The sequence below is a fragment of the Dissoconium aciculare genome (genome assembly GCF_010015565.1).
Source record: "Dissoconium aciculare CBS 342.82 unplaced genomic scaffold K489scaffold_5, whole genome shotgun sequence".
NCBI classification, from domain to species: Eukaryota; Fungi; Ascomycota; class Dothideomycetes; order Mycosphaerellales; family Dissoconiaceae; genus Dissoconium; species Dissoconium aciculare.
This window is the reverse complement of record NW_022984955.1, coordinates 160,527-182,055: the sequence shown is the minus strand read 5'-3', so window position 1 is coordinate 182,055 and position 21,529 is coordinate 160,527. Positions and strand designations below refer to the sequence as shown.

The following is a 21,529-nucleotide window of genomic DNA, read 5'->3' as shown; positions in this document are numbered from 1 at the left end:
AACCCTAAACCATGCAATTGCCCAGGTGGGCAAGCGAAAATACCCATGAATCAAAGCGGGGGAAGACCGTCATTTCCATACATCATTTCAGAGTTGTATACATTCGCCAGTGGCGATTTGAACTCGGAATACAGAAAGTTCGAGAGGTATTTGTTGTGAGTGAGGACCAAGAAAGCGAGTTAATGCGCCTGAGAATGATGTGAATTGTCAAGTGCTCAATATTCACAACCTTCGTGGTCATCGTTCATCTTTATCACGACTGCTGTATTCCGACGTGAGATGCAAAAGTTAGCAGAAGGCCGCCCGCCCAAAAATGCGATCAGATCGTACAGAATACGCCGATCGACCGAGAAAAATGAAATTTCCACCAAGAACCGTTGACAATGAGACAGATGGCGTATACTCTGTCAGGAGAGGGGCGAATTGAACCGGAGGGCTTACGCTCCTCAACGGTAGATGCAAGGGGAGTTCTACACGGCTAACATCCAGTTCGTCACCGATGCTTCACGAGGTGGGGACTCGGAGACGCCTCTCGTCAGATGACGGCAAGCGGGCTCACTCTGCATCACGGAGTCGGCGAAACTCTCGCAACTTGCCGCCGAGGGCAGTAGATCCTTGACGTTGCGTATGTTCTCGCCTAATGGAAAGGCGTACGGACCTGTCTCGACCTGAGTAGGCCAGCCTGCACGATCGAACGCCTCAGTTGCGAGCTTGATCAAGTGTAGATCGCTGCCTATGGGTAGTTATCAGCTGCTGGACTGTAAGAAAATGTGGGTGCCGTTGATACAATCCCTACCTCTCGGGCCTATGATCGTTCCTACCACCGGCAGATGTTCTCTACGGCCACTCACTCGCGATTCATATGGGAGCTGTCCAACTGTACATTCCGCTATGTCAGGCTTGCAGATTTGTACACTATGACGTGTCCTTGACTCACATGGCAGGACGAGCTGCGGCAATCCAATCATTGACGCTACGTAGTTTAGGCTCCAAGCAGCCACTGACGCTGGTGGCCTATAGGGGGTCAGCTTCTCTGCGGGTGCGTCTCTCGGAAGGTCTCACTTGTTGGGATCATCACGATACTTTGGCTCCGTGGGTCCGCACGGAAGGATGATGATCGTATCTGGTGGACTCGCGGCAGCACTGCGCATCACATTCGCCTGAAACCAGGTTTGATACACTTTGAGTTCATCCAGAGCTTGGTCATAATCTTCTCGGGAAATATTCTTCCCTTGTTCCCTGCATATCACCTATCTCAGCTAATGTCTCTCTCACCTTTTTCATGCGACTTACCATTTCCATCTCATGTACGGGCCGACATATGGCATTTTCTTAAATTGCGCTTGGTAGCCCTCCCTGAAGTCGGCGAACTCACGAAATCCATCAAAATAGAACAGCTTGAATGCAGTGTCTTTGATATAGTCCTTCAATGACTTGCTGTCGGCCTGCTCTGGTGGACACGATGCCCATAGATCTGCGATGCTGATGGGTGTGCTCTTGATGTCCAAAGATTTCTCAAGCACGGATATAAATTCTTGTATCATGGCCTGGTACGATTGATCGCCATAAGGATGGAAGTCGGTCGAAACTAGAATCCTCCTTGGAATGGTGACGGCATGGTTCTTTGCACCAAGACTTGCCTCTGCGACTTCCTGCAAACTTCGAAGACTTCGACCCAAGAATCCGATTGCGTCAAATGGATGACAAGCGGGATAAATGCCGGCCATCTTCAGGGGATCATGAGTCAATCTCAAGCCAAAGACTCCGTTCCATGCGGCTGGCCATCGAATACTCCCTGTGGTGTCAGTACCTAGCGAGAAATCTACCCAATCATAACCCGCTAACGAGGTCGCACCGCCGGTCGTACTTCCAGAGGAGCTTTGATAACCATCGGCTCTCGGATTGAATGGAGCATGGAAATCTATCCAGCCATCGGTAGCTTCCTCGGATGATGCGAATGAGCACATCTTTGTCTTGCCAATCACGATAGCGCCTAGTTCGACCAAATGCTGGACGAAGTATGCGTTTTCCGCCTCCACTTTCTTCCATTGACACCAGGCTCGATTTGTTTGTGTAGTCTGGACATTACGGACCTTGATATTGTCTTTCACAGTGATCCGAAGGCCATTGAGCGGCTTGTCAGCAGTTTTGGGGTAGAATAGTCTGCTAGGGACAGCGATAGCCTTGAAGACCCCAAGGCTCAAGCATAGCGTATCAAACATCTGTGATTCCGTGTCTCCAGGACTGGTGTCGTTTGGTACAACACCGCAGACGAATGAGTCTAGATGGTCGGGAAACAACCTCCATGCTTGATGCAGTCTCTTGCCGACCAGGAAGTATGGCCCGGGAGGAACTTCTGAGATGAATGCTGAGCGAAATATTTGCTGTGGCCGCCAAGATTCATCGGGGAAGTTGCATTCAATCTCGTGATCGGCTGTATGAGTATCGAATGGAACGATGATGGAAGCATCCCGAAGAAACGCGGGAGAGACGACGTCGTCAATCTTGAAGAAGTTCTCAATTGTCGACTGCAGTGAGCGCAGCGCAGATGCGGGCACCACGAGCACACGGATAGGCAATTCAGTCGACGAATCAACGCCCAAATCTTCAATCAAGGCCTGAAGACGTCAGTCGTGCGGAAGCAAGCTATCTATGAGTTCACCAACCTCACACCGAGGTCTCTTGTAGTACTGCGCATCCTTCTTTGAACTTGGCCACACATAATTATCTGGGATCTGTGGGGCAGGAGTTGTTGACGTGCTGATAGCTGGATCGTTGAGAGCGTGCTTGCTCTGTGCCGAGCTCTGTGAAAGATGTCGCGCGGCATGCCTATCGAAATTGCTCTTGCTCAGTGACGAGCGCGGAAACCAATTTCGCACCAGCTGAAGCGCAGGCATCTTCGAAAATTTTGTTCAGGTTAGCCATCGAGCTCGGGATGACCGAGTATAAGCGATGAGTCTCACGGAAATGAAAGGTGGCACGATGTTGGCTCATCCGCCAGGCTGACCGCTCAGTACAGTGGCTATGCCGTACGCCTTACCGTGGTAGCACGAGATTACATGTCTGACCATGGAAGCGCCTCATCGAGGCCGCATGTCTCTGCTACGAGTGGTCTCGACAGGTGAAAGCGACGGAGATGGGTCAAAGGAAGCTTTGAAGTCACTCAAAGTAAAGATCCGCACTAGTGCGGAGCCGGGATATCCATGCATCGCACCAGTTTCACCGGTCGTGAAACCCCGATGACCCCTCAGACTCATCGACTTCTTTCTGTTATCGCACAATAGTGAAACACATTGATTATGGGTCCCGGCGCACGCCTGATGAGGTGCGAGTCACTAAACGCAATGTTCGGCAGTCGCCAGCCAGTCGCGAACGAAGTCGATGACAAGTGGGGTGGGGTGGTCTAAATTTCCCATGGTGCGACTGGTCAATCGTGTTATCTCTGCCCAACCAGCGACTGGAGAATTCCAACATGTGGGACCTTGTCACCAGATCGACGCCTCACTGACTCACCGGTCGAATGTACCTGAAGGTAGCGTTCACCGGTCCGGAGACGCATGCACGACTGGCGCGGGATCCTGGTGCTGGGCCGATGTAGCTTCCAAGCCACCACATCGCGATTCGCGACTTCTCCCGGCTCTGCATATCCGCAGTACTAACGTACTGTAAAAGCAACCTTTGAAACCCTTACCCACGTCGGGCTTTATTTCCGACTGCACACCTTGTTCATGAGGTGATGTCTACATCGCTCGCATACCGTGCGACAAAAGCAATCGCAACATGGGTCATGACAGCGCGGGCTGTTCACACCCTCATTATAGCAAAGATACGTACTCGTTGGTAGCTCTTGCTCCTCGGACCTGCGGAATTGATGGACATTTCGTGAACGCGACGAGACAGTTGCGTCGCCGACATCCTCCGGACCAGATGGCTACAAGGAACAGATCCATGCTATAAAAGTCTCTAAAGATGTCGAGATTGCGTGTCAGGGTGATCAGAGCATAACCATGGCAGTCACCACGCATATTCGATACTTCTCCCGCGATGCCAAATTTGAGTCCGAGAAGCCCTACACCACGACTTTCCCGGTAGACCACATTCCGGGTGCCGAAGTCACCAATCATGCGTGGGTCTCTAAAAGGACTCGAATTCAGAATTTGCGCGTGCTCGCTAAGCCTGATCTTGACACGGAAGGATTCACTTACCTTACGATGCCTACACGCCTGTCATATCAAGACTTCATGTCTGCGTCGACCGTGCGAACGAAGTACTTCGAGGAAATTAAGAATGCCGTTCTACGTCAATATCCGCGGTATAATTACATAGTTCTGTTTGACTATGAGGTATGCCTGATGGCTTATTTTTCAGATCTACATCTGACCTTCGGACAAGATAAGGAAGCGTTCGCCAGTTTACCCAGATGCAGTAGGTACTACGGTTGCCAACGCCCAACCATACGAGCGCGCTCACGTTGATTTCACGCCATATGGAGCGGCAATCAAGATCCGAGGATCGCTCAGTGACAGACCGGAGCTTGCCAATGAGTTATTGCAAAAGGACTATGATGTGCTAAAGTGAGCGTCAGATTTCAATGTCCCAACCAGAAGTCTCGTGACGAGAATGTTCACTGATGAGAACAGCGTATGGCGGCTCTTGCGTACCACGACGCCGGATTGGCCGCTCGCCTTCTGTGATTATCAGTCGATCAATGCGCAAGATCCGATCAAAAACGATGTCGTATATACGAATGGCTATGGCGAAAATTGCTTCTTGCGGCACAGCCTGGGACACCGATGGTTCTACCTGCAAGACCAATGCATGGACGAGGTTTGGCTGTGGCGGAACGCAGACGCCAATGATTTCCGTCCAAGTACGCTGACCTTGTCCAACACACTCGCCACGTGCGCTGATAATATGGTCTAGGGGCTTTTCATGGATCATTCCGAAACCCGATTGCGGACGCAAACAGTCCTTTACGTGAAAGCATTGAAGTTCGCTTTGCTGCATTCTACTGAGGCATAATCCCTCTACGTGTTCCTATTCTTCTTCTACCTATACTACTGACAACGATTTACACAGCGTTACATTATGTGTTGATTTTCACAATTTAATGGAACGTTTTCATTCAACAGTACGTTATCATTCGTTCAGTATTTACAGAGACTGCCAATGATAGCTCGAGTTCGAAACAAGTCTGCATGGAAGTGGTTTCAGTCGTGATAGATTGAGGTTGGGATCAAAGGTCGAGTTCACTTACAGCTGGTGTCCACAGTATGTCGCGAGCTGGGCCTCACTTTTTATGGACCACGGCAACAGGCAAATTCGGAGCTTGACCATTCTGACTGTCGTCGTAGGTTGCAACCACATGCTTGGTCTCAGTGGTGGCAGTCTTGTCCGGCACGTACCAGGCTTTCCATGGTTGGGATGGAGTGCTGTCCTTCATTTCTGAGAAGGTCAGTTCTGAAAGGGAGCTTCCATGCGCGTGAAACATACTGGGTCAAAGAGGCACGTTGGAGATGATTCGGGTTGATGGAATTTGGTCGATGAAGTAATGAGCGTCTTGCGACTCATCCGACCGTAAGAAAGACATATTTATGCCAATTTAGATTTGGTCAACCTCGACCGGTGAGACACGATAGCTCTGTGATGGCGCCGCCACGAGCTCTCGACTGTTCTGACGCATCGCAATCGATCGAGTCTTCACATGCTAAACCCTTCGGACTGTCATGTACTGCACATCACCCACGCCTATTAGGACTCCTGGGATATGGTAGGCACATCTGCAAAGTATCATGCTAATTCGACGTCACTTGATGATATTTTCGGTACAAATTTGCTTGTATACGCCACCATGCACGCAAGCTACATGCGTGCATGCATGGTGCAGACGAAGGAGGGGGGGGGCCTCCCGAAGCTGCTCCTTGTGGATACCTCGGTCGGTATGCGCTGTAAGGTCTGCCTTGCTCTGAAAGATTCCGATCTTGCCGTTCCGCTCTCAGACTCTGGTTATTGATTTGAACTCGTCAAAACTCTGTCGGATATCACGCAAAGGATCTCGATCGGGTCCTTTACAGCTCGGGGTGAGAACATGATACATCGTGCTTCTATGCAGACAAGGCTGAGGATACAATGCTAATCACTTGCCTTTGCTCCTTCTAGAAGCTGCAGGTGCTGAGAAGACACCAAAAAGAGTCGTGCCAAACTACGCCATCTGAGGAGTAATGTCACACAGCGTGCCACAACCATCGTTCGAGACCCTGTTTGAAAGTTCGACTCAGCAAACACCAAACAGCGGCCACCATATACAGTAAGTACCTTGGTACGCAGCTCACCATGCAAACAAACTACATTACTAATCACTCATAGCTTTCTAATTCTCCCAGGGCTAAGATTTGTGAATCAACGGCCGACCAGAGCAGAGAAAGAGCAATGGGTCAAGGCACTGTCTCTTGATCAAGCCCGCATCAGTAAAGTCGAGTTATTCAACTACAGTCTGGCCAAGACATCGCCACTGAGCAGCGCTTCTGTCGGAGAGTGGTCTCAACGCCTGCTGACTGGATTGGACACAAAGAAGAAACAGCAGAGTGCAGGCCCACATGCCAAGCTGGTGATATGCTGTCAAGGAGTGGGCGGCGGCATCATACTAGACCATGTAAGCAAAGAGCGCTACCAGATATCAACCCAATCTCACTGAGTGACAGGCTCTACTTTCTGCGAATTCTAGTACGCTCCACTCGGAAACCCCACGCATGATCTCGGGTGTTCTATACATCTGCTGTCCAAGCTACGGCGATGATGTCAATCATGAACGGCTTGCGAATTGCTTGACGGAATCGTTCTCGACGGAGCTGGGCTTGCGTAAGCAGGCTCCATCTTTGGAATCCACTTTGACTCCTGACGTGAAGCGTATTCTAAAGAATTTGAAGAGTCGATCAAAGCTCACGCCGACTTTCGACTGTCATTCTACTTATGTAGAGCAGTTGACGAAAATTAAGTCTCGACATTGGTTTGGATTGCGAAAGACGCAAAAGTCACTTGTGAGCCAGCAAATCCATCTTCGAGTTGCAACATTGTTCACTAATGGAAATCCCAGATTATGGGGAAAGCTCATGTGGAAAGGGGACCCGGAAGTGAGCTGCACAGCTTGCCTGGCGACTACGCCAGCATTGCGGATTTCCCGCTTGGCCAGCAAAAGGATTTGGAGTTGAAGCTCTCGCGAATTTGTTTGTCGATAGTTGACAAGGCCATATCTGTTCCTTCTGAACCACAACAAGATGTAGTCCTCCCAATTCGGTCGACAAAGATCCCAACCAGAAAGAGCACAACACCGCAGCACTGTCACATCATACAACAATACGAACACAATCCTCGATTCACTGGAAGAAAGAAAAAGCTCGAAGAGATCGGGCTTTGCCTAGATCCGAGTTCTGCAACGGGAAAGCGACGAGAACTCGCTCTGTACGGCATTGGTGGCGCGGGCAAGACCCAAACCGCGCTTGAGTATGTTTTGTCGCGCCGCGATATTTTTCAGGTCATTCTTTGGGCACAAGCAGACACGCGTGTGAAGCTCAATGCCAGCTTTGCAGATTTTGCGGAAGGACTAGGTATAGTGAGATCGAAGACCAAGGTTGGATATCAAGCTGTTCGAGAACAAGTGAAAGCTCACTTGAAATCGCTGGGTAAGCTTCTGAATATCTTTATAGGCATCTTACGCACAGAACTAACATCCCAAAGAATGTCCCTGGATCATGATATTCGACAACGCTGATGGAGAGAAATTGTACAACTCACGAGCCCAGATGTCTGAAGATTCGGAAGACAGCTCGATACTAGACGACTATTGGCCTCGTGGTGATCACGGCTCCATTTTGGTGACGGCGCGCTCTAGAGCCTCGCTGGCGTCATTCACTGGAAGTTTCTGCGAAATAGGCCGCCTTGACGAAGCCGATTCTGTGGAATTATTGCTCAAGTTCGCTGGAGTCGCGGGAACGGATGAAGACCGCGGCCGAGCAAAGTTTGTTTGTGATCGTCTCGGATGCCTAGCACTGGGCATAGCATCAGCGGGCGAACTGCTTGTAGCAGAATCTCATTCCCTAGCGGATCTTACTCGAGTTACCAACGAAGAGCTTTTCGAAAATTCAGGCAACCTCGCTGAGCTTGCCAATTTTCGTGTGTACCGGAACAGTCTGAGGATCGTCTGGAAAATCCATTATGACAAGCTCGAAGCATTGTCGAAGGATTCAATGACGCTCTTGCAAATACTTGCGTTTCTCGATCCGGACAAGATTCAGGAAGATCTGATCACAGCAGCTGCCGCCAAGAGTACGGATACGCGACTTCACTGGCTTCGTAGCGAGCAAGCCTTTCGTAGAGAGCGGACCAATCTCAGCAACAGCACTTTAGTGATGCGACTGGTTAATTCCAAACAAATGCAAATGCATCGACTACCACAATCCTATGTACATGTTCGGATGAGCCCACAGGACAGCCAAGCAGCATTCGATATGGCTTGCGAAATTCTGCAGTGCGTCTGGCCGTTCCAGAACTACGAAAAACGCCATGACTCTAGTCTTTGGGACGCCCAAGAGAAGGGCGTCGATCACATCGCTCACCTAGCAGAGCGTTATCGCCTCAGCACTTTCGATGAGAAGAGTACACCCCTGAGGAGTGGTCCGGAATTTGCAAGACTCGTCATCAGTGCTGCATGGTAAGAGAAATACCATCTTGTTGTATCTTTGCCATTACTGAATTGCCTAGGTACTGCTATGAGCGCGGACTGTTCAAGACAGCCGAGAAATTGCTTGAGAACGCTCTCCGCTTCTGCAAAAGATACCCAGAAGGCTCTGAGCTGAATCTTGCCGATTTATACTACACTCGAGCTTCGATAGACACTGAGTCGAACCAGGCAATCCGCGCGTTGGAAAATTTCCGGAAAGAGAATGAGTATTTAGAAAAAGCCAAGGCTGCAGGTCTCATCTCCAGTCCAAGTTTCCGGGAGATACTAAGCATTGGGGGTCTTGCTAACGGATACATGGGCGCTAACAACCCAGAAAAAGCAGAGCCTCATTACAAACGGTGTCTGGCCGAAGCTGCGAAATTTCCGAATGCGGAACGAGGAATTTACGAAAACCATCTAGCCACTTGCCTGGACATTCAAGAAAGATACTCCGAGGCGGAAGCAGTACTCGTTGAAGTCATCAGTGCGCGAGCGAGCCACCACGGGCCGCTAGATACAACATCCTTTCGGTGAGTGTTCCGATAGTCTACGTAACGCGAGCCTGAAGTAACATTGGACTGCAGAACCGGTATTCTCTATCAAACACTTGGCAACAACAAGGCGCGACAAGCTCTGTGGGATGAAGCGATGAAGGCGCAGCTAGCATCAAAAGAAATGCTGTCCGCAACCATCGGGACCGATCATCACCGATATGCGGATACCCTGTACAAGATCGGATGGCTTCATTGGAGGCGCGGCATAGCTAGAGGCACAGCTGGTACTAATGAGGGCGATATTACAGCTAAGCAAGAATATGAAGATGCAAGGTACGTCAAATCATATACTTTACTGCGGTCACAAATCACTGACAAATTTTTACAGAGAAACACTCGAACAAGCTGTTGGAGTGTATCAACAGGATGAAGCGTATAATATTGAGCTGTCTCGTACCAAGTTCAAACTACACCAAGTCTTTGCAAGGCTTGATATGTTCTCAGAAAGTCAAGAGGCATTGAAAGATGCAGAACGTTTGAGGAAAAAGAGCATGGGGGAAGGCTGGACCGCTGCGCAGAAGGAAGCCGACTACGACAGTGTCGTCATGTGCTGGTCGAGATGAAAGAATCCCGGCGATTTAGTTTATTCCAACATATCGATCGAGTTTGAGATCGCTTGTCGTGTCTATTCGCTTGTGCCACATCGAATTGATTTCACGGCGGACGTCACGACGGACATGACATTGAGCGATAACTTCCCTGCCCATCAAAAGTCGTAAGTCCAACTTCGTCTGAAAATGTAAATTTGGCTTCTTCCTTCGGGAACTGGAATTAGTAAACCCTTTTACATTGTCACGATATATCTACCAACAACCTTTTGCGTAATTTGAGCGCACCTGCGTGTGAGTTTGTGCAGAAGATTATCAATCAAGGCGCCTGAAGCCGTGCACCCGTGTAGAAGTTAGAAGGTCAACATGTGAACTCACAGAAGTTTGCTCATCGTCTTCTTGGGACCATAGCTGATTACGACACAGTGCATTAGTGCGTGGTGTGGCTGCAGCATGTCGACTACTTTCGGAAACACGTGCGACAAAAACAGCCACAACTTTCGTAGCTATCTTGATCTCGAGAGGCCCTGGCCGCCCATACCGTGCATGAATCATACCAATTCCCCCTCAACAAGCATAATTAGCCAAGAGCCTGGACTTCAGACTCTAGGAAGTAGGTGCAGAAGTGTAAAGGATCTTTGCCCCAAGCTTCACACCAGCCAAAACTCGAATACCGTCAGGAAACATCACGCACCACTGATTGCACAACACCTTATTGAACTTGACGTTGCGCCAGGATCTTGCGTAACTACAAAAGCTTCATAGTTGAATTTTAAAAGGTCAAGAAGATGTCCGCTGAGGCTAATGGCTACATTACCTATCTTGAGACATGTAAGAGATTTCACCGGGATTCCACATTTTACCTGGAGCGGCTCGTGAATTTCATCAAGCAGCCGCAAGAGGCTAGCGAGAGAGAGATTTCGTGCATCGAATTTGATCCTAGCCAGCTGAATGAAGGTCCAAAGAGCATCGATATCGATAAACCAAAGCAAGGTTGCCGCGTTGTATGCGTGTCAGGTTTCCCCTCCCCTGCTACGATCAGCCACCTCGGAAAGAAGTTCTTTCCACGTCCAGAACTCTTATTGGGCCATCTGGAACTCGAGCGAACAGTCATTCAAAAGCCCACTTCTTTCGAACTTCCTGCACTCCCCTCTCGACGCGACAATATTGTGCATATTCGATTCATACGACTCTTCCGAACTGGTAAGCGAAAAGCATCGCTTGGAAGTGACTTTGAAGAGCTTTCCCAGGAAAGGCAAAATGCCATCAAGATGACTCTAGAGTATGAAAAGATTTTAATGGACAAACGACTCTTCGGGGCGACGAGATTTCGGAAGGTGAACGTACATTCTTTCGAATACTTCAGCGTCGAGCAATTGGTGTCCTTCAGCGTCGCGGAAGTCGCGAATGGATTTTGGACAGGTAGGCAAGGCTTTGAAATCGTCTTGAAGGTACTTGACTGATTATGAATAGGAATATACTTGATCGATCGCGGCAAAGGCGTACAAATACGTCCTGATGTCGAACTGCCGTGGTGTAAATACTTAGTGGACGAGGATCAACAGCCTGAAGTCCTGCTAGTGGTGGATTACAATGATCTCGACGGCAATTCATTCCTCGATATCCCTGGAGAACTTGACCAGATCCCGGAAACCTATCTCATACATCCGCACCACCCTCTCCTTGCTTGCTTTCGCACCCAAGACCAGGATCTGTTAGGAAAATATCCATTCGTGATATGTGCACGGACACTGGCGGTGGCCGCAGCGTCTTGGAATCAGTTGCTGAACTATCTAGAGGCTGATATTGATAATTGCCAACGCGTCAAGCCAAAAAAATTCCAGGGCGGATTGGCACAGCTTCAGTACAATATCAGCCTGATCAAGAACTTCCAAGGCGCCATTTCCGACAACCGGAACACTACCGACGATAAGGGAAGTGCAGGATGGCCCTGGCCTGACAAGTCCCATTCAAACAAAGAATGGTTGCGAATGGAGAAGATTCGAAAGGATTTACTGCGAGATTACGATGAGCTCAGCGTGCGCTGCCAGAGTCTGCTGCGTCGGTGCGAAGCAGCGAGTGGCCTACTCATCAATCGGATCAGCATCGAGGAAGCTCGCCGGTCAGTCGATCAGGCAGAGCTGGTCAGTAGATTCACTCGGCTGGCCTTCTTCTTCATACCACTCTCGTTCGTGGCAAGTGTCTTTGGAATGAACGTATCGGAAATTCAGGGAAACTTCCCATCGATATGGACCTTTTTCCTGGTCGCAACGATCATCTCCATGGCTTCGCTGATTCTCGCGATGACATCCACACAGCGGACTTCCTGGATCGACTTGGTCAGGAAATGGGTCCTCGGATTTGTCGGCACCGATTCAACCAGGATGCCATAGCGGTGCTGTGTCCCAATGTAGGCATCGGTCACATCGGATGGGACACCGCGATGACTCATCAGATGATCATATTCGCCGATGACTAATAGACCTACCCACTTCCAAGATTTACACAAGGCAGTTTCGAATGTTATTGTTTCAATTGACCTGTCGGGGTGACCCGTCCGGTTTGATCGATAGCTGTGTCCTTCGACACCCAAAGTTCATGGGGATGGGCTGGTGAACAAGTGCAATATGTCAGAGCGTTGGTCGTTGGAATTCGGCCTCGGCTGTCGCGACGGCCCAACAGCGAACCTGTTTCCAGACGATTGCCTCTTGAAGTCAAAGCCCTGGAATTCAAGGCGGGGATGTTTACGACGTCATACCGCGATGGACCTGTTGGAACTTTAGAATGCTCTCTTACCTTGATAGTGATGCTATTTTGGGGCGGAACGTACAGCTGACACTCGTACATATAGATGAGTAGATATATGAATTTGAGAGAGGCGGCTTCCATTGAACCGTATATAAGTGGCCAGTGGACTCTTAGAGGGACGCATGTCTTTCCATGTTCAGTTGGGAAAGAGCGGCATTCTGCGGTCCCGGGAGTCGCGTGCGTAGCGCTATTAAACTATAATTCATGTCAACCAGACTGCATCCTCGTCATCATGTCGTACGCCATCACAGGTCGTCGTAAGTTGGTCGTCACTGCCGCCACGAGACTTGGCCTTTCACCTCTTTTGTGGTAAGGATGCCTTGACCCTCATGGTAAAGAAATTGACTGCACGGCCATCCCTTGCTAGAAAAGTGCAGATCGTCAAGACATACTTACCTGTGCACCAACCAGCATGTTCACTTGGACAACATTCTGCACACGCATTGACAACGCAAAGCTTCCGCGTTGACTCGCATAGAACGCTTACACTCGGAACACTGATTTCCTGAAGTGGAACATCGACATCATGGCCGAACTACACGAAGCCCTCAAGAATCTCTCGCCGATTTCGTGGTCTGACATACCGACTTCCGAAGATGAATTGAAGACGTACTTGAGGACTGCCTTCACGGCTGGCGAGGTCATTTGCAATTCCATACCACCGCCATCAGAGGGCACGCCCTTTTTGGATGCCACACCGCACCACACCACGCCGAACTCTGCCAACTCGGCTGTCGAGATACATCCCAGCACAGCTCGTGCACCGCTCTCACATCCTTCTCATGCCGCACTACAATCATATTGGGGAAAGCCGCTCAAATCCTCGCCGAAAGAGAACCCTCATGCAGTCAATATCTACAAGGTGTCAAGTAAAGATCGTCATGGCTCATGGTTTGCTCGAAGGAGTGTGCATGAGGGAATTGGTTTCAACAAAATGCGGGCAGCGATGAAAGCAGAATTCGATGCAAGCCTTGCAGCAGAAAGTGACAAACCTGGAGCAGGAGCGATCCGCGGCCTTGCGGCGGATGAAAAATTGGACACACGCGAGATCACAGGTGCTGGAACCTTTCAGGCTTGGTTGTTGAGTGCTCAGTTTCCTGGTCCGGTCGCTGCTAGAGACTTCGTGGCGGCTGTGTGCACGGGTAGCGAAGCTTTAGGAATGGAGTTCAGCGGGACAAAGGCTGCTGGTAGCGAGGGGATGGCGGAAGACAAGGAGGAGCCGGTCGTGCCAAGACACTTCATGATCGTCTCAAGACCTCTACAAGAGCACCCCGAGGCTGGAGCGAGATCAGGATATGTTCGTGCTCAGTATGAGTCGGTCGAGATGATTCGGGAGATCCCACTGAGCCGGGCTGGTAGAGCGCAACTCCGAGCTCGAGCGGTAGGAGGCACCAGCGACGATTCATCATCAAAAGACAATTCGGACGCGAAGCACAAAGACAGCAAGGATGTCGGAAAAGATGCGGAACCATCTTCCTCGGCAAGCGCTGACAAGACTACTGAAATTGCAGACGTCGACCCTGAACTTAATCCTGTGGAATGGCTCATGGTATCTCGATCCGATCCAGGCGGAGGCATTCCTAGATTCCTGGTGGACCGTGGCACACCGGAGACCATGCTGGCAGATGTAGGCAAATTTTTGGACTGGGCATGTAAATGGAAGGTGGAGGGAGACAGTGAGGGTGAAGTCATCCCACCGGCACCCAGACCCAGCACAAATGTTTCGAGCATAACAGAAGGTGAAGCAAAGATACAGGCCCCACGATCTGCCACTGAGCCAGTACCGACTCAAGGAGGTGGCATACTCTCAAGTCTGACGAATGCGATCGAAAACAGCGTCGAAGCATACGCCCCGAGATCCGTCTCGTCACTTCTGCACTCCCGCCTTCATGGTGCTTCGTCCTCGGACGATGAATCCGACACCTCTTCCTTGTCCATCTCAGATACAGCATCTTTCATGTCAGCATCATCCGGACAACTCCACCGTGAAGATCCGCTCGTCCTCAATGATCACGCCAACTCCTCCACATCCTCCCTTAGCGCTGCCGGGAAGGAAAAGCTCGAGAAACATGAGAAAGAGCTTCAGAAGCTCTTACACAAGCGAGAAAGGCTCAACGCAGAACATGCCAAGCATCGCGCAGCGGAAGAAGCCAAACTTCGCCGTCTGCAAGCTTCCGCTTCGGAAGAAGCAGCAAAACGGAGTGCACGCAGGGAGAGAGAAATGGAGAAGGCCAGCGAGAAACACCGAAAAGCCGTGGAAAAGTTGGAGGCAAGAGGTCGCAAGGAGAGAAGGAGAATGGAAAACAAGGAAGCGAAGCAGAGGGAGAAAGAAGAGAAGAAACTGGAAGAGGAGGAAGAGGAGGAAAGGAAAAAGAATGAAAGGCTTAACGGCGAAGGCTTAACAGCTCAAGAGGTTCGTGATCTTCGAGAGAGATTACTCCAAGCTGAGAATTGGCGCAAGATCGTTGAGGCACGCATCGCGAGAGCTGTGGAAGCAGGCGGTGATGATGAGAAGGGAAGTTCCCGGTCTCGAATCTCAGCCATCCTCGAGGGCGTCGACGCGGAGGTTTCGGACGAGATTCAGCGGACGAGAATCACCGCACCTTCGACAACAACTCTTCCTCCAATGTCGCCGCCTTAAGAGAGATGTGCCCAGTATATTGCAACGAAATGTACATGAAAATGAAGCGACGAATTATGGTGAACTATCCCTTATGCCGGTTTTGTTCAAGCCATCTTCTAACAATGCGAGTTCACACCAAACGATTCCATGGCTTCTCTCTCCGCCCAGCTTCTTGTTGTTGGCTGGTACGGCCTATTCCGATGAGTGATGGGTGATCCTATTCAAGTGTGAGAATGAATGTAGTCGATCCGATCGAATTTGCGCTTCTTAGGTCGTTCGAATTAAAGAAGCTCTCTCGATCGAGTGTCAGATTGTCGGTTGACCGTAGCTTGTTGCTACGGTCAACCAAAGCGATGTGTGACACTTCCGCCGCCGCTCGATCTTTGATGATGAATTCCCCTTTAGGCAATTCCGCTTGAATTTGAGTGAACAAAGGGCATCATTGAAATCATGAACATGGGGAGCCATTGCCACCACCATCTTCCGATCAATCGTCAGAGTCATCCACGACTCACTCAATAAATATGTCGCTTAGTGCACCGCGCGCAGCAAAGCGCCTTCGTCTGACCTCTGCAAGGACGCCTTGGACATGCACTGAATGTGTCCGAAGAAGCTTTGTCACATCGCAACGAGGAGGGCTCCTGCAACAGCAAACGCCACAACCGCGATCGCAACGACCATCTCCAACACCTTCGAGTTCACGAAACAATGGCACAACACATTTCGGGTTTGAGACTGTCGATGAAACAGCAAAGGAGTCCAGAGGTCTGCTCTCATTATCTCTCGCCAAACGAATTTCAAGAACTGACCCAAGACTCACTATAGTTGGCGCCGTCTTCTCGTCTGTAGCAAGCAGTTACGATGTCATGAACGATTTCATGTCCCTCGGAATCCACCGATTATGGAAAGACCACTTCGTGCGCTCGCTCGACCCCGGCATGAAGCGAACACCCACCACCTCCTCCGAGTTCAACGCCGCCTCTCCCGCACGACCGCAACGCATTCTCGATATCGCCGGTGGTAGCGGCGACATCGCATTGCGCATGCTGGATCACGCCACGCGCATCCACGGCGACACGGCCAGCCACGTGACCATCTCGGACATCAATCCCGACATGTTGGCTGAAGGCCGAAAGCGACTCTCCCAGACGCCATACCACGCACAGGGCCGAGTCGATTACCTCGAAGCCAACGCCGAGGACCTCTCGGCGATCGAAAGCAACAGCATCGATTTGTACACCGTAGCTTTCGGCATCCGCAATTTCACCCACAAAGACCGCGCTCTGCGCGAAGCATTCCGCGTTCTCCGACCGGGAGGAGTTTTCGCCTGTCTGGAATTCGCGCCGCAGTTGAGCAATTCTCTCCTCAACGCTGTGTACAAGAGATGGAGCTTCAGCGCGATCCCGTTGATTGGACAGATCGTCGCGTCGGATCGCGATAGTTATCAGTATCTCGTCGAGAGCATTGAGAGGTTCCCGAGTCAGCCCGAGTGGGCGCGGATGATCTCAGAGGCGGGGTTCCTCATCCCGGGTGATGTCGGTGGAGAGGTGGGCTCGGGAGGTAGGTCGCCGGGTCAGACGCCGATGCAGCATGGATGGGAGGATCTCAGTTTGGGCATCGCGGCGATACATAAGGGTGTGAAGCCAGTATGAGGCAAGAAGGAAAGGCATAAGCGCACATACATCATTGCGCACCGTACATGTGTCAGGCTAGACGCAGAAAGAGCTCGGAGAAGAGACTGGATAACGTGCAAAAGTGGAGCACTCTGCTGTCGTCATGTCGGCCAGGCGCAGTGCCTGCCGCTCGGAAAAGAATTTCATTTCATGTACCATCATTGGTCTGCCATGCATTCATTGCTCGCAGGTCCATCTAGACACATTCATAAATGTATCCTTCTATTCAAGTCCAACAGCATGGCCGCGACCATGGAACCTGCCGTCACGTTCATCGTGACTCGTGTGATGCGCTATCGTCGTCATCATGTTTGGATGCTATTTCCTCCAAGCATCTCATCTCAACGTAACCAAAAAGAAATCAAAAACCTCGACGTAAGCGAAGAAAAGCTAGACAACCAAACGTCGACTTCTCTCGCCTCGAAACCGATCGGTCAACGATCGTCCTCACCAGAAGGATACGGCGAGGGCAACTCCGTCACTCCATTTTCCTCCTCCTCATCGTCCTCCCGTGCCCGCTTGGCGCCGCCGACCTTGCCGGTATCAATGCAAGGCTGCGCAACAGCAACCGCGCCCGCGGCGGCGGCGACGACCGGCGGGATCGGCATCATGCCGATGGCACCGCCGGGATGATTCCGTCGGAAGACAGCCTTGGTACGACTGTCGCCTCCGGCCTCGCAACGGTGCAACTCCTCCGCGACGGTGATCGCGAGCATGTCCGCGACGGCGAGCGCGACGGTTGTGGAAGTCGTGGGCGCGCACACGCCGAAGGAAAGCTCCTCTTTCTCGTGGATGGGCGCGGGGAGGAGGATGGTCTCGCCGACTTTGTCGCCGGAGCTCCCTGCAGTGTCATCGCGGTCTTCCTCGGACAATCTCTTCCGCCGCTCCCGCAGGATGGCACAGCCGTCCACGCCGCCGTCGGAGCCCGAGAGCGCGACGATGTCGGTGCCCCGCGGCAGGTGCGGGACGAGGTTCATCAGCTCGGGCGTGCGGCCGGAGAAGGTGACGAAGACGATGACGTCGCGGCCGTCGCGGGAGACGTCGCCGAGGTCGCCGTGCGCGGCTTCGCACGCGTGCATGAAACTTGCGCCGACGCCGAGGCTTTTGAGCGTCGCGCACAGCTTCTGCCCGATGTAGCCGCTCTTGCCCACGCCGGAGATGATGGCGCGGCCGTGGTTGGCGTGGGCGCGGAGGATGGCGCGCGTTGCGTAGAGGAGGGCGGTGCGGGCGCTCGGGGTGGTTTGGTAGGTTGTGGTGAGGTGGTTCAGGGCGGTGGCTTCGGTGCTGAGGACGTGGGTGGCGAGGGTGAGGAGGCGGGCGGATTGCTCGGCCTCGGAGGCTTGTTCTTGGCTTTGGGCGTTGTTCTTCTCGAGAGGGTCGAGGGAGTCAAGGAGTGGGATCTCATTCAATTCTGAAGTCTGGCCTACCGGCGAGGCGGGAGATTCCTCGGGGCTTGGGAGGAGAGTCATTGAAGGCTGTTGCCTTCGTCGCTTGACAGATCTGTGTGCTGGCAGCGCGGCGGATGGCTTCATGTCGAGCTGTGGGCTGACTATCTTGTCAGCCATGACTAGTGCTGTGGCCATGTGTGTGGAATGTGATGTTGTGAGATCTAGAATTATCTTGGTTCCTCGAAACCCAAGAGCGCAAAAAGACGATGTATGCCTGTGTTTGACCCAATGTTAGGTCACAGCGTGTTACAGTGACTGCTTGTCTGTGCTGATGAGCGGTTATTCGGGCGACGTGTGGTGGCAAAGCAGAGGGGAATCGCAGAGGTTCTGTATTGCCCTTCTGACGCGAGCTATATTCAGGTGATTCTGCTTCTGATTGTCCTTCTGTTTTCTGTTATTCCAGCGTGGGCCGTGACTTGTTCTTTCTTGCGATCGAGCACGGCGAGTATCGACAGTCAAATGCGAACACGGAGGGTGACTGGAAAAGGGAAGAGCACGAAGATTGAATTGCAAGAGTGAGATCGAGATAGGAAGATGAACTACTTATTCTCCGTGGTATCTGGCTCTCTCGGACACCTTAAAATAAATTATTGGAAAAAGGGTAAGACAGCTCCGTCACCCTCGCGCACGTGTGATTGTCAGAATGGATGATGTAGGTGATTATCTGATCAGTGAGACGGGATGCACGAGATGGAGGGGTGACGAAGGAAGGTGGTGGTGGTGGAGGGTCATCATTGATTTTCCGCGTCTTTGGAGTATCCTTCATTCGTAGCCGGCCGTGCATAGCAATCTCTCGATGACAATTCGGGTGTATCGCGAATGAGCTCCCATCGGTTTCTTTCGCAGAGCATTGTGTACAAGTGTAAACAGTCCAGAAAGGGTAACACGAGACACGCAAAATACCTTCGGTCCAAATGAGAGCTCAGCAGGGTTTAAGTTTGGCAGTAGGAGGAAACGGGGCTAGATTCAGGTCCAGGTTCCTCCGCGATTCCCACCATATTAATCGAATGAGACACTGTAGCTTCGACCAAATCTTCCGATCGGTGGAGACGATCAGGATCCACTCGAGCTCGCTCATCCCGGCATCGTAGGGGAAGACGCTCGGTCTATCATCCCACCGAATGACCGTGAAGATGGGTGGAGGAGCTGATGGTTGGACTTTTGGGGTGTTGGTGCGCAGGTGGAGGAGATGGGAACATTTTCGAGAGATGATGTTGATGAGCTGGACTTAAACGGTGTTAAGCGGACGCCAATTGATAACGATGACGACAATGGGTGTGCGTGGAGGTGGGGTACTCTTCGACAAAAGTCAAATGGACAGGATGGACGATATCACAATGTTTACACGACTCGTCTTGTACATTATCCAGTGAGGAACAAGGTTGATCAACAGGCTATGATATAATGATCAACAAAAATACAGCAAAATAAGATACGAAGGGCATAGAAGGCATGGAGGGCAAGGCTGGCTGGAATGTGATTTGTGATATATGCCCCAAGTGGTGCTTGTCCGGCCGAACTCTTCGTCCGTCGCGGGAGTGTCTCTGTCCAACCACAAGACGGCTACCAGGATCGCCTTGTCGGAAAGCTGTCACCAAGTTCGCGACGTATACATATAAATTCACAGCGATGACTGGGCAGTGCGTGCCCTCCAGGCAGATGTTTGTGTGAGTTGTATGTATGTAGCAGTAGGAGCTGCCAGGCCTATGCGCGACGTAGCACGCGGCGTGCATGTTACGCGTCGAGCTAACACCGCTCCGGAATCCATGACATCTACGAATCATCTTATTTTTTGCAGTACTCTGTGGAGAAAGAAGACGGTTTCGTGCAACTCTCCCAGGATTTTCATGCAACGTCGGCCGGGAACGGGTCAGCTATCATATTGCACGGAGGTCGTCTGCTCCGAGACCTCCCGGGGCTGGGAAGTCCTTTTTGCCTCTTCCAAGGAAACACAAAGGCCGAGAAGAACGGAATGAGGAGATCTGTCTGAAACGGGATTTCGTTGAGGTGATCTAGCATGTGACGATAGAGGATAGCTTCTGTCGCGCCTGCATGAGAAAGTAGCGAAGTAGCACCACCCACCAACCAGGGAGAGAAAAAGGCCAAAGCTGCCTTGTCCGCAGAACGCGAGGGGAACGCACAAACACACGTCGGTCGCCCATCGCCAGTCAGAGATCAATTTCCATCGGTCGGCCCGATCATGCTCCGATGGCACTACGATATCAACGCCGTCATCTATCCACTCTTCTGCGCCGGGCGGACACAGCCACAAGTCCGAGCCAGTCTGCTTCCGGTATGCAGGTCCTGCATCTTCGCCCTCTGCGTCATGATCGATGATGAGGGACGCCCAGGTGACAGGCATGTGCGCGTCGATGAGGAAGGGGGGACTCTGACCATCCCTGCCGCCGCCGACCGAGTCCAGGCACGTGGGCGTCCCCAGACTCTCCGGACGTGACGTGAGAGCAGATGAGTCATCGAGATACAGGCATTGCGTTGCGCACCGCGAGAACACATAATACATAATCTTGCATAGGCAGGCCAGATTGCTTGCCTATTCTTCACGGATGCGCTTTCTGACTCTTGCCGGTATGCACGCATGTCGTACATATCACACACAGCCTATAATTAAACAATCGTGCTGCAATCTACCCGTGATGGTCCAAAAAGTCGTCAGGATCCGAAAGCGATAATAAGCGAACGGGGTCGTTGAGCATCCCGGACGGCAGCAACGCATCATGAACCACCGCCGCCTCCTCAACGGAGAGATTTGAGAGCAAATCAACGACGCATCAACGTCGTACTCATCGTCTCATACCGTGCACACACCAGATCAACAGAGAGGAGCGACATAGGCAAGTCCCGAGAAAGGCCGCCGCCATTCGTCGCACACAGCGCCTTACCAACCCACAGTCCGTCTCTCATGGCGCCATGCGGGTCATCGATGGGGTGATGTCGTCTTTTTCGTAGGTCGTTCCTGCGTGCCAGGCTTGCGGGTGAAGTCGGCATGTGCAAGCCCGCAAAGCCCCCCGCGCGCGCGGCTGTTTTCTGTTTCCAGATCCCGTCTCCGGGATCTGCCTTGGCGGAGATTCGAATCTCCAGGCCGCCTCCTCCACTGCTTCCCGCTTTCCAAGGTTGGTGCTGGGATTAGGGTTGAGTCTG

The 21,529-nt window shown here is 51.6% G+C and overlaps 8 protein-coding genes across 8 annotated transcripts; 5 read left to right on the top strand and 3 right to left on the bottom strand.

Moving 5' to 3' along the window:
* Nucleotides 1-355: 355 nt before the first annotated feature.
* On the bottom strand, nt 356-3,139 carry K489DRAFT_191908 (amidase signature enzyme). Its single transcript, XM_033599535.1, has 5 exons — nt 2,667-3,139; nt 1,294-2,618; nt 1,063-1,239; nt 797-1,014; nt 356-733 (listed from the first exon to the last, which is right to left on the bottom strand). Exons 1-5 carry the CDS (start codon nt 2,895-2,897, stop codon nt 471-473), a joined length of 2,214 nt encoding a protein of 737 aa, XP_033460338.1. The 5' UTR covers nt 2,898-3,139; the 3' UTR covers nt 356-470.
* An 868-nt stretch (nt 3,140-4,007) lies between these two features.
* On the top strand, nt 4,008-5,015 carry K489DRAFT_409176 (uncharacterized protein; the record flags this gene model as incomplete). The annotated part of the gene is made up of 4 exons (XM_033607551.1): nt 4,008-4,343; nt 4,393-4,574; nt 4,641-4,870; nt 4,924-5,015. The coding sequence occupies 4 exons, from the start codon at nt 4,008-4,010 to the stop codon at nt 5,013-5,015; spliced, it is 840 nt and encodes a 279-aa protein (XP_033460337.1).
* A 965-nt stretch (nt 5,016-5,980) lies between these two features.
* On the top strand, nt 5,981-9,997 carry K489DRAFT_400657 (uncharacterized protein). Its single transcript, XM_033607002.1, has 9 exons — nt 5,981-6,080; nt 6,160-6,307; nt 6,367-6,652; nt 6,702-7,037; nt 7,094-7,679; nt 7,735-8,707; nt 8,758-9,246; nt 9,301-9,543; nt 9,599-9,997. The coding sequence occupies exons 2-9, from the start codon at nt 6,222-6,224 to the stop codon at nt 9,831-9,833; spliced, it is 3,234 nt and encodes a 1,077-aa protein (XP_033460336.1). The 5' UTR covers nt 5,981-6,080; nt 6,160-6,221; the 3' UTR covers nt 9,834-9,997.
* Nucleotides 9,998-10,606: 609 nt separating this feature from the next.
* K489DRAFT_409174 (uncharacterized protein) lies at nt 10,607-12,211 on the top strand (the record flags this gene model as incomplete). The annotated part of the gene is made up of 2 exons (XM_033607550.1): nt 10,607-11,240; nt 11,292-12,211. 2 exons carry the CDS (start codon nt 10,607-10,609, stop codon nt 12,209-12,211), a joined length of 1,554 nt encoding a protein of 517 aa, XP_033460335.1.
* A 941-nt stretch (nt 12,212-13,152) lies between these two features.
* Nucleotides 13,153-15,267, top strand: K489DRAFT_409173 (uncharacterized protein; the record flags this gene model as incomplete). Its single annotated transcript, XM_033607549.1, has 1 exon — nt 13,153-15,267. The coding sequence occupies one exon, from the start codon at nt 13,153-13,155 to the stop codon at nt 15,265-15,267; it is 2,115 nt and encodes a 704-aa protein (XP_033460334.1).
* Nucleotides 15,268-15,710: 443 nt separating this feature from the next.
* Nucleotides 15,711-17,161, top strand: K489DRAFT_379281 (uncharacterized protein). Its single transcript, XM_033604612.1, has 2 exons — nt 15,711-16,014; nt 16,075-17,161. The coding sequence occupies exons 1-2, from the start codon at nt 15,774-15,776 to the stop codon at nt 16,899-16,901; spliced, it is 1,068 nt and encodes a 355-aa protein (XP_033460333.1). The 5' UTR covers nt 15,711-15,773; the 3' UTR covers nt 16,902-17,161.
* Nucleotides 17,162-17,211: 50 nt separating this feature from the next.
* On the bottom strand, nt 17,212-18,534 carry K489DRAFT_379280 (uncharacterized protein). Its single transcript, XM_033604611.1, has one exon. It carries the CDS (start codon nt 18,503-18,505, stop codon nt 17,357-17,359), a length of 1,149 nt encoding a protein of 382 aa, XP_033460332.1. The 5' UTR covers nt 18,506-18,534; the 3' UTR covers nt 17,212-17,356.
* A 1,649-nt stretch (nt 18,535-20,183) lies between these two features.
* On the bottom strand, nt 20,184-21,303 carry K489DRAFT_379278 (uncharacterized protein). Its single transcript, XM_033604610.1, has one exon. It carries the CDS (start codon nt 20,889-20,891, stop codon nt 20,241-20,243), a length of 651 nt encoding a protein of 216 aa, XP_033460331.1. The 5' UTR covers nt 20,892-21,303; the 3' UTR covers nt 20,184-20,240.
* Nucleotides 21,304-21,529: the final 226 nt, after the last annotated feature.